Source organism: Callospermophilus lateralis, chromosome 8 (assembly GCF_048772815.1).
Source record: "Callospermophilus lateralis isolate mCalLat2 chromosome 8, mCalLat2.hap1, whole genome shotgun sequence".
Lineage (NCBI taxonomy): Eukaryota > Metazoa > Chordata > Mammalia > Rodentia > Sciuridae > Callospermophilus > Callospermophilus lateralis.
The window spans coordinates 40059035-40072567 of NC_135312.1; the positions used below are offsets into that span (position 1 = coordinate 40059035).

The window sequence follows — 13533 nt, forward strand, 5'->3', positions numbered from 1 at the left end:
TCCCACTGCCAGGAAGCTGAGCGGAGCCGGGAGGCGGGCGCAAGGCGCGGCCCACGCACGCACGCACGCGCGCTCACACGCAAGCACGCACTCCTACCGTTGGTGCAGTCCGTCACACACTCACATTCACACCCCACTCGCACTTCCCACGCCCCCCTCGGCACGTACAAAGTCACGGTCTTTCCTGGCCTCACATTCATATATTCACGCGCTCCTGTTCGTACGCGCTCCTGCTCAGGTCCCTACGTGTGTCCCGCACATTTTTGCTCCTCCCAACGCACTCTTCGCCTCCACACACGTTTGCGGAGACATCCATTCCCTTCACACACCCTCATACACCTTGTCTCACTTTGCACTCTTTCTCACGCCCAAGCACAGTCTTCATGTGCACTTGACAGGTGCGTTCAAGTCCTCGGTCCTCACACCCACGCATGCGCACAGCCTCGCGCGAATTCGCCTTCTGGTTCGCGCTTGTGCACCTGTCCCGAAGGGTCCGCGGTCCGAGCTTGGGCAAGCCTGTGTTTGGGGACCATTGCTGATGGGATGTATTCAGGCTTTGGGCCAGTGCGATCGATTAAGATTCTCTGGGTTTCCCACTGAGAAATAAGCCAGGAAAAGCAGGGAGACAGAGACCCACGGACAGAGACGCAAGGAAGAGAGCAGGTTGTGCTTTTTGCGGAGTGAGATGGGGAGCAGCAGGCACTCAGAGAGCACCCCGCAGCCTCGAGCTCGTTTACCCCCACACAGGGAGCGGCCTCTCCAGCCTCCCGCAGCCTCTGCCTCTGCCTCACACGGCTTTGCCTGCCTCAGCCCGGATTTCCAGTGCTCTGTGCCTTTTAGCCCGGGACACAGTCGCAGAAGGCTGTGGGCTCAACTGAGAAGATATGCACAGTCTCAGCATGGGAAACTGGTCTGAATACTCCTTCTGCCACTTCCAATAGTGTATCCAAGAGTTTGTTTCCCTGACTATAAAATGAGGAATCATTAAATAAGTATGAACTACCCTTCTAATCAATGCCAGCTCAGACAGCGAAGCTGACATACACCAGGGAATGAACAAAACGGATCCAGTTTCTGACCCGGTATCATTTGCAGTCAACTGGGGGAGGTACCCGAAAAAGCAATTTCAGTGGTGCACATCTATAATCCAAACCACTTGGGAAGCTGAGGCAGGAGTATCCAAAGTTTGAGGCCAACCATTGGCAAATTACCAAGGATCTAAGCAACTTAAAGACCCTGTTTCAAAATAAAAAAATAAAAGGACTGGGGATGTGGATTGATGGTAAAGCTCCAACAGAAATATGTATAGTTGGGATGGAGGCTTTTGAAGTAAAAGTATAAAATATTGCTTTCATCAACCCTAAATGTTTTTCAGAGCTCACTATATTCTTGCATAGGTGAACAAAAGCAATCATGTTCCCTACCCACATCTTAATTCCACTCTGAGCCTTCTACCCCCGCCTCCTCCCTATCGTACTCAGGGGAACTCTACCACTGAGCTACATCCACAGCCCTTTCTGTTTTTCATTTTAAGACAGGGTCCTGCTAAATTGCCCAGGCTGGCTTCCAACTAGGAATCCTCCTGCTTCAGCCTCTGGAATAGCTTGGATTACAGATGGCTAGTATGTGCCCTGTTATGTGGGCCACATTAGGCTGTCCTTGAAACTTTTAATATGTAGGAAAATCACAATAACCAAAGAGTGGACAATAAACAACTGTTTATTGTCAGAATCACTGAAAAATGGTGCATTCATTTTAACCTGTTGTTGGATGCACAGTAGGTCCTCAGTACATGGCAGTTCTTACTTGGTGGTAGTATTGCCTCATGCTTAAAAGTTCAGGCCCCTACATCAGACAGACAGGGTCTGAATCCTGGCTCTGCCATCTTTAGCTATATGACCTTGAGTTAGTCTTTGAACTTCAATAGACTCTGGGTTCAAAACCCAGCCAAGGGGCTAGCATTGTGTCTCAGTGGTAGTGTGCTTGCCTAGCAAGCAAGGAGCCCTAGGTTCAATCCTCAGCACCACATAAAAACAAATAAAGGTATTTAAAAAATGAACTTTACTTAAAAAAAAAAAACAACAAGCCAAGGTAGTGGTACTTTTTCTGATAGGACTGTTGAATTAATGAAATGAGGTCATGTGGGCAAGGCACAGGGCCTGGCATACAATGAGAGATCAGGAATGTTGGCTGTGCAGACTGTCATACACTTGACTATGCCCATTTCCATCTTTCTGAATCAGCTGGGTGTATAGCAAAGCTGGGAGGTTTTGGAGACCACAGGAAGGCTTTGAAATTCAGGGCATAGTCCTAAGTGGGGTTAGCCAGGACACCAGGTCCTTTGATGTGGTGGGGAATGGGATGGGGCTGCAGAACAAAGATATGCCCAGGAACCAAAGGCACCAGGCACCAGGTGTGGAGGAGCCTCACAGAGTGAAACTTGGTCAGAAAAGGAGCAGTGGGGTCTGAGAGTGATTGGGCAGCTTTTAGGTTCCTGCCAAGCCTGAGGGCTCTGATACCTCATCCCCAAGCCTGAGGGGCCCCTGGAGCTATAGGTATCAAATAACAATAAAAACAAGAGATGCTAGGAGCTCTTGCCAGGCACCAGGTACCACCCTAGCTGGTCCTTAATTCCTTACAGCGACTTGAGGACAGTGGCCCTTTTCCTATTTCACAGCTGCAGAAATGGACATTTTCCTCCATTCTCCTTGGCATCCTTTTAGTTCTTGTAATTAACCAAGAGAAACTCTTCCAAGGCTCTTATGTGGGACTGTTAGTGGCCTTGTGGCCAGGAACATGTTCCACATCCCCCTTTCCCAGGCCAGCACTTGCTCATCCTGCAGGTCTTCACTTTAATGTCACTTCAGGCTAACATTTTTATCAACTCCAGAGTTCCTTGGGCTTTTCTTTTTACATTCCCGTGACCTTTTTGTAACAAGTCAGCTCTGAGTTGATCTGTTGATTTGTTTAAGTACTGGAAACTCCCAGGGTACCCCTGGGACCCCAGGCTTAGAGGCTGGTATATAGTAGGTGTTCAGTACATCCTTTCCAGCTATCAAATGACTGAAGATGACTCTAAGATATTAAATTAATCTCTTCAGAGTCCAGGATGAGGGATAGGAGATAGGGGATAGTATTTATCAATTGTTTTCAGTCCTGGAATTAGAAACTGTTCTGGCCTCATGTCATTAAATCAAAATGTCTGCAAAAGGCTCACTTATTTTTTGGTAGCACCAAAACACAACAATAACAACAAAAAAGTTGTCTTGATCCTCATAATTAAGCAGCCATTTCAGCTCAATGTTGGCAGCAAATTTAGACCAAAAGAAGTGTGAAGTTGATATGCATGGGAATACTTCAACCCTCTCTTATCCTTCATGCCCCTCTCATGCAAAAACCACCATCCCTGAAAAGGGTAGTGAAAAATGTTACTGGCCAAGGGAATTGGCTAGGGAGGGAGGGAGGTGGAGCATTTGCTTCAATTATCCGGATAATTGTTCCCCACCTCAGGCCATTGTTACTGAAATGAAACAATATTCTATTGGATACTGTCTTGGCCTTTTCAGGCAGGCTCCCCGTGGTGCCTAGCACACGCTGGGCACAGAGTAGGCCCTCAATAAATTTTATTCCGATGACAGAGGAGAGCTTTAAGAGTCAGAGAAGGATGCCTGGATTTGGGGGTGGGCGAATAATAATTAAGGTGAAATGGGGAACAGAGGGGTTATGTGGTAGCATGCAGGGCCATCAAAATTCTGTTCCAAGGGTGAGGAGAATGGGAGACTGGGCTTTTCCTGAAATTCTGAGTCAAACTCCTCACTCCTTTCTCAGGACCACCCCCCCCCCTTCTTCTTGGCTGAATTGAACTCTTGAAACTGTGGTGAGCACAAAGGCGAATTCAGGTTTCTCAAAAGCTCATCCGCTCTGAATAAGCACCAGGCAGAAGCAAGATCATTTTTGGTGGTGCATAAGCAAGGGACCTGCAGCCTGTTTTCTCTCTGGAAAGGCCATGCCCAGATATGCATTAAAAGCAACAATATTGGGGGGGGGGAGGGCCGAAGGGACTGTAGGCGCTTGGGTCCCCCCATTACTCAGCCAGGACCGCAATATGAGGACTAACTCCCAACTGCCCTCTTTCATCGGACCCACAGCTTTTCAAGAAGAGCTTGAGTTCTCTGTGAGTGAGTATTTGCTAATTGCAGCCTCAGCTTTAATGAGATTCAACTCCCCGCAAGCTCGTTTGCAGGTTACAGCCTTATATGGGGACCCACATTTTCTATCGTGGCAACACGTCCTGTGAATAATCGCCTCTGCAGAGCCTGAAAGGAAAGTGAGCGCCCCATTTCTACTGAATGCACGTCTCAGTTCATCCAAAGCTGGCGGGCTTTTGATGGCCACAATGCGAGTTACGCCCAAAGAGTGTCTCTTTGGTCAGATCGACAACGCTTGGCTTCACGTTTGCAAGTTAAACCGGCAGAAACCCGGCTGAAACTCCCACGCCAGACGCCGGGGACATTTCCCTTCACCCTGCTCAGAGCAGAACTAGGGAATGGGTCTGGACAGGGGGAGGAAAAAAGGGAGCGGTGGGGAGAGGGGAGAGGAAGGGGTGGAAGAGAAAGGAGTCCCGATTCTCAGCAGCCATCTAGAAGAGGGGGAGCATTTAATCTGGCATTTCTTTCTAATTTATTTTCTTCATTTTGCTTTGTTGGCAGCTTTCCCCAAACAAAAAAAAAAATAAATAAATAAAACGAGAGCATTTTCTCCTTGTCTTCACCTAGGTAGCTGCTTTCCTCCAGTCCCTGAAAATGTGACTCCTTCATAAAATCAAAATTTATGATTATTCAAATGTTGGGGACTGTGAAAAGAGAGGAAGAAAGAGAGAAAATTAATATTGCAGCTGTTCTTCTGATTAATGAGAGATAATTGCTCATGAAAAGTCACCCCTGTGGCATTTTGTTGTCTCCTGGATCTTTGTTCTTTTCCACTATTATTGAGGACTTTCTTGAAGACTAAGCGGTTCTTTTCAATTTTTGGGTATTCAGAAAGGGTTGCCTGGTTACAGAGAATGGGGAAATCTCGGGCTATATCGGGTAAGATGTGCCACAGACAGCAATATCACAATGCCACTCGGAGAAAAGGATGGATACAAGTTAACGATGCGCTTTCAATAAAACATTCATAGACTTGTTCACGCTTTGATAATGACCTCATTAAAGGGAGCTGGGGGCAAGTAAGTCCTGTCTCCTGTTTGTGTTCGGCTAACAAAACCCAGCTTTGAGATCATTCATCGCTTTGGAAACTAATATGAAATCAATGTAAGAGGAGCAAATAAATCCGAGGCGGCCCCTCCAACTCCTGGGCTGTCCCGCCCTGCTTGCGGCCTCCGTTTGGAGCAGGAGAACCACGCTGGCAAACGCTGACACTGAGAGAAAAGAGGACTGGGGACAGACAGGGGGGAGTTCTTGGGGGGGATGCAGAGGAAGGGGCAAAGTGGAAGTTACAGCCCTGATTAAAAAAAAAAAAATCTACTAAGCACATCAGGTCAGAACTTTTGAGGCCTGTTGAATAAGCAAGGCTAAGTCTCCACCCTTTACTTTCCCTGACTTTGCCCATGAAAAGAATTAGGAAAAAAAGGGAAGTGAGAGGGGAATGTGGGGTTCAAGTCAGGTTCCATTCCAGAGGTAGGAAAAAGTACTGGAAGATCTTTTGAAACCTGGAACCAAAAATTCAAATGTCAAGACTGAGCTAGAAGGAAACCGCTCACCCAAGGTTCCAACTGGAGAGTCCAGAGACAAGAAGGCTGCTGCTGGTGTTCTCTCTAGAACTGCTGATTGTTTTCTCTAAGTTGAGGGTAGGGTGGGGGTGCCCTGGGCTGGAGGAGGTGGGAAGAACAATTTTGTTACCTTCTGGGTTATGACAGGACCTTGCAGTCAAGGAAGACAAAGCCATCCTCTATCATCCTGAGCAAAAGGGAGAGAATCAAAGGACTTCCCCTCCCCTTAAAAGAACTCATTTTCTCCTTGAGTTATGAAAGTAATGGCTTAGGTAACAGCCTGTACTCTGTACCCAACTGCTTAATTCCGAATAAATCCTTCCACGTGGCTCCCCAAGTCGTGGCAATTAGAGCTCATTATAGGCTCATAAGAGCTCTCATTTTGGGGATTACTTAATGGACAATGAAATTTTATCGGACAGAATCACTGAGAAATAAAATTGTGCAGTGGTGCAAGCACTGTGGGCACACGCCAAAGGTCTGTCTGACTGAGCTTGGGGTCCCCTTCTGCTTTGAGCTAGGTTGGGGTGCTGTTCCCTGAAAACAGTCATCTGACCAGGACCGGTGGCAATGCTGTCCAGGACTATGCAGGACAGGCATACTTTAGACTGGCTTCTGAAGATGTGGGCTGGATGGAAGGAAGGAAGGAAGGGAGGGAGGGAGGGAGGGAAGAAAGGAAGATGGAGATACTGGAAAATCCAAAGATAACTAAAGAAAGAGAGATTACCCAGGGGATACCAAAGTACTTGCTCTTTGTCATCCAATAAATTAACCAAGTACTGTAATGGGTACCTTTCTCAGATATGGTCCTAGTTTTAGCCTTAGCTTGTTCAGAAGCCCCTAACCCCTTGAGCCCTAAGTAATCTCACAGGTCTCTCACTTTTTTCAAAACTCCTTGATACTAGAAACTGGATGTTTCCATAGTCAGACATAATTTGAAGGGGATGCTCAAATCTTTTGCATAATTAAGATTTACTAAAATAAAATGGCCTGCACACAAACACAATTTCTAGCACATCAGTGAAGGAGTTCTTTCTGTAAGCACACTCAAAAATCCTGGGAATACTGTGATACAAGTGTCAGCCCCAAACAGACCTTGGATAACCTTCTACTACACCCAAAGGATGAAAAAAGAGAGCAAAAGCTATTACTTTTAAAGAATCAAGGAGGTGGGCTAGGAGCGGGTGGAGTCACCTACTTGAACTATTCAGGCCATTTTAAAAATACCCTCCCATAAAGCCTCTCTCAATTGTTGAACTCCAAATCTTCCCAAATCTGGGGCTGGAATGATTGTGGAGACTGCCTGGATTCTCCCATCAAAAGCGAGGGTGGGCTGGGGTGAGGCTGGGTGTCTACAAGGGCTGCACTAGCCAACCTTGTGGTACAAAAGTAGTTACAGCTGAGCTGCCCCACGGTAAGCCCTGAGACTCCTTAATTGTTGTCACAAGATGTTGGATTAGCACATTTCTGGAATAGCTGTCTGTTTACACTCTGGAGACCCACCGTCCACTAACCGCTTTCTAATTGAATTCTAATCACATTCAAATAGCTCAATAACCAGCCTCAGCTGCAATTCATAAAACTTTAATTGCCATCCATAAATCCTGGGCTCCCCAGAGCGGGGCGTCCCTACAACCCAATTACACTTCTCCAGCAGGCAAGAAAGACAGTCTCGGAGACGGGAAAGGGAAGAAAGACAGGACAGAGATGGTGCTCTCCTGTATTGGGGGCACTTTGTTCTCTCCGATGGAGAGAGTCCTATCTTTAAGTTTCTTGGCACCTCTGTGAATTCAGGCTTGGAGTCAGCCATTCTGGGGAAAGGACCCAACTTGTAGCTGTTGCTCAGCCTCCCCACTTTAACCTGCTTTTCTATAAAGAAAAAGCTGTCGCCACTGCTGTTTCCCCAAAGATCAAGTGTCCCAGTCTTAGTAGTGCCTTCTCTCTGGCAGCTGGGGGTGAAGGACCTGCGCCACTGAGAGATTTCCTTTACCAAGCCACTTCTCATGATTAGAGATAGGATTCCTCAGGTGGTACAGTCCCCTCCATTCTTTTTAGAATTTGAGGATGCAGAAGGACAATGCTTCCTGTTAAGACTAGACCATTGTCCAAGAACAATAAAAATGAAAGGAACAAGTGATCACTAGACTCAGAGCAAAGCCCTCCCTCAACCCCTGCCCAGTCTCCAGGAGGGCTGGTGTTTGGTCCTCTTTCCAAAATCTTTGGAATGGAATTTGTAGGGGTTGACCTGGAAATGCAGCAGTATAACTACTTGGAGAAATAAAAAGATGACTCTTCACAACCACCACCCTCTCTCCAGCAGGGATAGTTGCTCAGTAGAAAGTGGCACAAGGAAGGGTCCTTGGTATAAGCAACCCCAGCAGAGCCCTAAGTACAAAGGCTTTTAGATCTTCTAGAACATCAGAACAAAATGCTTAGCAGCTTGGCGGCTTCTTAGCTGGGAAGCCTCACTGCTACCACCTGATCCGTCATGAACTAACCACCTGAATGACCTTGACCAAGTCCAAAACTGGCTAACAGAGGTAGGTGTGAGCTTGGCCTCAGCTGCCCTCAGGTGTCCTCAGGACCGCTGCCAGTCCTCTGCCTGCACACCCTACTGCAAAGCACAGGCCTCACTCTTCACTTTGGCGTAGTTACGACTGACACTGAGGAGCCGGGAGCGTTGGGCATCCCTATTAAAATGGTCTTCAAGTCTCCACCTGGTGCGCTCTGCCGCAGGGCGCCGGGAAGAGTTGGGCTGAGGTCCAGGCTAAGGAGAGGGGTAGGGTAGAAGATGAGATGCAGTGCAATGATTTTTCGGAAAAGCATAGAGAAAGAGGGGGAAGGAGGCCGGCCTCCCTGGGAAATTAACAAAACCTACACTTTGCAAAGTCTCCCCCTTCCCCTCCCCCGTGTTCTTTCCTGCCGCGCGCCCGCCCCTCCTCGCCGCTTCTGTTGTGACTCGGGCAGCCTATCCCGAGGGTGGGGAGCTGCTGAGGAGCCTGGGCCGTGCGGTACTCCGCAGCATCACGTGCCAGGGTGGGGGCTATAAAATCCAGGAGCCCGGGAGCCGGGCGGGGGACGTGAGGACCAGCCCTCTCCAGGGACCCCTTTGTTCGCGGCCCAGACACCGACACCTTCGCGTCCCCAAGGGCTTGACCGCCGGCGTCCACGCGGCTCCGGGGCAGAGCTCAGAACACAAGAGCGGAGGGGGCGCCGCGGCCAGCCGGGCCCTCCAGCCATTCGTCCCTCCCGACATGTCGCGCTCTTTCTATGTCGATTCGCTTATCATCAAGGACTCCTCACGGCCTGCACCCTCGCTGCCTGAACCTCACCCCGGGCCGGATTTCTTCATCCCGCTGGGCATGCCATCCCCGTTGGTGATGTCGGTGTCGGGGCCCGGCTGCCCGTCCCGCAAAAGCGGTGCTTTCTGCGTGTGCCCGCTCTGCGTCACTTCGCACCTGCACTCCTCTCGCGCGCCCGCAGGCGCTGGTGGCGGGGGCGCAGGGGTTGGGGGTGCAGGGGTCGGGGGTGGCGGCGGGGCGGCAGGGGGCACCGGGGCCCTGCCTCTGCTCAAGAGCCAGTTCTCTTCGGGTCCTGGGGATGCGCAGTTTTGCCCGCGGGTGAGCCACGCGCATCATCACCACCACCCGCCACAGCACCACCATCACCACCACCAGCCCCAGCAGCCAGGCTCGGCTGCTGCAGCGGCTGCGGCGGCCGCGGCCGCCGCGGCCGCAGCCGCTTTGGGGCACCCACAGCATCACGCACCTGTCTGTGCTGCCACCACCTACAACGTGGCGGATCCGCGGAGATTCCACTGCCTCACCATGGGTAGGGCGGGGTCTCTGGGTACCTGCGCGCCGCGCCTTTAGCGCTCCCAGTAGTAAACTTTCCTCAGCCACTGGAGGAAGAGAGACCGGAGAAGGGGAGGGAGGAGGGGCTTTTGGTGTAACTGTGGGGCATCCCCAGAAGTTCCACAAAGGTGCAAGTTAGCTTGCCAAACTCTCCACATATCTGCGGAGAATGCAGAGGTTAATTGGCAGAAGTTTGGGGTGGGTGTGTGGGTGTGTTGAACTGAAGTATGGCATCCCGTGTCCCGGCTAGATAAAGTATTTCAATGCTTTTGGCTGTGCCTGCGCCCCTCTCTACTAGGCTCCAAAGGAGTCAGTCAGACAAGTGCAAGCTCCCACCCCCTTTAATCCTCTAACTTTGTGTCCTACGCATCAAAGGTCTTGACTGGCTTTGGGCGTATCTTTCCTCCTCCAATAAATAATGACGTGCCACGAAATGGGAAAGAGTGAAGGATCAAAGCAGGTGTTGGGGGTGGGTCCTTGAGAGGCGTCCTTTCCAGGGGGTGGCACGTAGGGTGGGAGCCTTACCTCTTTGCCCTCTCTTGGCTGGTCCGCAGGAGGCTCCGACACCAGCCAGGTACCCAATGGCAAGAGGATGAGAACGGCGTTTACCAGCACTCAGCTCCTGGAGCTGGAGCGGGAATTCTCTTCCAACATGTACCTGTCTCGACTCCGGAGGATCGAAATCGCTACGTACCTGAACCTGTCGGAGAAGCAGGTGAAAATCTGGTTTCAGAACCGCCGGGTGAAGCACAAGAAGGAGGGGAAGGGCGCCCAGAGGAACAGTCACGCGGGCTGCAAGTGCATCGGTAGCCAAGCTCACTACGCGCGTTCGGAGGACGAGGACTCCTTGTCCCCAGCCTCCGCTAATGAAGACAAGGAGATTTCCCCTTTATGAGGGGGCTTCCCCAACCCTGCCCCGCGCACACCAGCTGCTCCCGTAGCCAACATCTAGGGCATCCCGGGGCCAAAACTCTCGCCCATCGCCCACGTCCCATCTGGAGAAGGAACTAGTGACTAAGTCGTGGGAGTTCAAAGCTGGGCCTGACCCTTCGCATCTCCTTCTTGACCTGTTTGGGAGTTATAGATCGTTTATTAAAACAATGTAAATAATCTAGAATTCAACTCAGTCTTATTAAATAACAGAAGAAAAACAGGGTTGGTTTACTACTGTAAAGGGTTTCTTGAAAGTGCATGTCATTTCTATGTCCCTGTTTTTCAGAACCTGATAAGAACACAGGTTTCTTCATTATTTTTGTTGTTATTTTAAACTAAAATCAATGAGGTTACCAATAACTTAGAAATTAAACCCTGTAGGTCTTGCTTTCTGAAAATTTGCCTGGGGAGAGTTTCAAATCCATGTTGCTGGAAGTCCCTTCATATGTGAATAGTTTTATATAAAATTTATATTTATATTTATTTAAATAAATGAAACAGAATCAGGGTTTTAAATTTGTGATGTGTGCTCTACCCATATTCTCCTACCCACTCCTCCCCTCAAGTCTACAGAAAGGCATGTACAGGAAAAGAAAAAAGAAAACCTATTTGAAGTCTTAGAGAAAAATGTTAACTGAAACTTGATAATGTAGGTCTCTTGGCTTAAGGGAGTATGTGGCTTTAAAGGTTTTCTGTGTAACAGAACTTTCTGCCCCAAGAAGACACCTTTAGTTTTGATACCACCTACCAGATGATAGGTGGTATCAAAGTAGGTGATATCTTCACAGTTGTCAGGAAAAAAAAAATCACTCCATTTAGAGTGACATTGACAATGACTGACAGATAAACCTTTTACTTTGCAAGGACAAGTAAGATATTCCCTACCTAGTGTGTATTTCATACCACCCTTTACCCCACTGCCTGTCTATTTTCTCTCTCTCACAATTAAAACCTGAATTATGTGAAGGCATTCACATAGTCAAGATAGTTCTCTTTTTCAAGATAGTTTTTGAAAAAGTAAGAGTTTATCAAACAAGTCTGAAGTGAACAAACAGAAACTTACAAATGATGCTACAAGTGATTAGAAAAGTTAATGCTCTTGGTTGTCTGTCTAACTCAGAAATAAGCTGCTTCCTCTCAATGCTGAGAAAACAATAAGTCAGGGACAGGGAAGTATTCTGTGTAAAGATTTACAATCACACATTTCCAAAACAGCCTGGAAATAAAGAGAAGCAGAAAGTAAATAAATAGGAAGAGAGAGAGAGAGAAAAGCACAGCCCAGAAATGTCTTTGGACACTTGCGGGGGAGGGGGGGCACTTCTTGTTGTCTCTGGTCTCTAACTTTAACCCAATCCAGCTCTTTTCTAGTTCCTCTTTTCCCGTGGCTGGAAGAGTTCATTCCTACCGGTCAGAACACTGAGTGTTCAATTCTTCCTTCAGCAGGCAACCTGGTCTCTCCTCAGTGCAGCCTGGGTCTGTAGCTGAGGAAGTGAAGAAGATGGGAGACGCAAACTAGAGGGTCTGAGTCCCACTAACACCCATTAGTGTGATTTCTGGTCGTTTTCTATAAAGATGCCACCCAATAGGTTCAAGTCACAGGAACTGTTTCTCACACACACACACACACACACACACACACACACACACACACCTTCTTTAGGTCTGATTTACTTTAGGCAGGTCCTATTGAAACCTCACCAGGAGCTTCTAGGACTCTAAAGCTGTGGACTTCAGGGAGGAGGAGGAAGGGATAATGCGACCACTCACTGTTTCCTTGAGAGTTCGCCCCCCCACCCCCCACTACCACCACAGTAAGCTCAGGGGAAGGAAAATCCCGTTTTCAGACTCCCATTGCGGCCCTAGCCGGGCATGCAGGAGGGAGGAGGGATGGACAGCAGTGCCCTTCCTTCCGAATCAGGAGCCGCGGGCGGCTTTGTGCAGCGAGCTGGGCCTGGCCTGCGCCACCGTCCCAAGCAGCCGGCTTCCTCCGCCCAGAGCCCGGGAGGTTCTGGGTCTCTGGATCCCTGTCCTTCAGTCTCTCGCACGCAGAGCTGCTAGCCCCTCGCCCTGCCCGCCGCCACAGGGAGGAGGCGCTGGCCGGTTGACTTGCTAAAGGTCGCGTCTCCCTTCTTCCCAAGAAACAGGCCTCTCCGCGAGCGAGCAAAGAGGAGGAAGGAAGGGAGTTGTAGGCGCAAAGAACAGGCATTTAAAGAGTGTAATTCCTTCGCAGGAAATAACGGGAAGGACAAAGAACCCCCGCGGCCGCTCTCCGCGCTCCAGCTTCCTCTGGGCTGGGGATGGACCCCTAAGTCCCCTTCCCACGCACACGCAGGTCAGCCCCTCTGTAGCCCCACGTTCGGGTCTGGCGCTCCTTCAAGTCCGTGACAAGTTCGGACCCGTGCCTCTGCAACTCGCCAGGCGACCCAGGCCCTGTGCCCAGAGCGCAGGGCCACGCACTTGCTACTCCCGGAGATGCACGGAGCGTCCTGCTCTGCTGTCGGGCGAAGGAGAGGTGCGGCACCAGTCTGTGTTGCTGGGATGACCGCAGCCCCTCTGGTTCCAATTTTCGGATAAATTCCCCAGGGAAGGGGAAACAAACAAAATATCCCTCTCCAGAAGCAAAAAGATTCAGGCAAAGATGCCCAACTCCACGTTGGATATTCTCTGAATAAAGAAGTTCTCCAGGATGCTCAGGGAGGTCCTTCCTCGAGAACATCCGATGTGGTGTATACCTTTTTGACACTTTTGGAATGCAGCATGGAATCTTCGACTCTATTAGGATAGATTTTTACATCCCCCTACCCTCCAAAACACTCAGTTGATGTTTTCAAAGTTTTCAAACAGGAATAAGTCTTCAGGAATGTGGAATCTGATTTCAAAAGTCTATTCTTTCATGTTAGGCTAAGAACACAAGTCAGCATTCAGACACAAACTCTTACACAAATGCTCCAAGCGATGTTTCCCTACATCTATTAG

General features: G+C 49.3%; 1 protein-coding gene across 1 annotated transcript; it reads left to right on the forward strand.

The window, feature by feature from the left end:
- The first annotated feature begins 9024 nt into the window (after positions 1-9024).
- On the forward strand, positions 9025-10519 carry Gsx2 (GS homeobox 2). Its single transcript, XM_076865249.1, has 2 exons — positions 9025-9601; positions 10179-10519. Exons 1-2 carry the CDS (start codon positions 9025-9027, stop codon positions 10517-10519), a joined length of 918 nt encoding a protein of 305 aa, XP_076721364.1.
- Positions 10520-13533: the final 3014 nt, after the last annotated feature.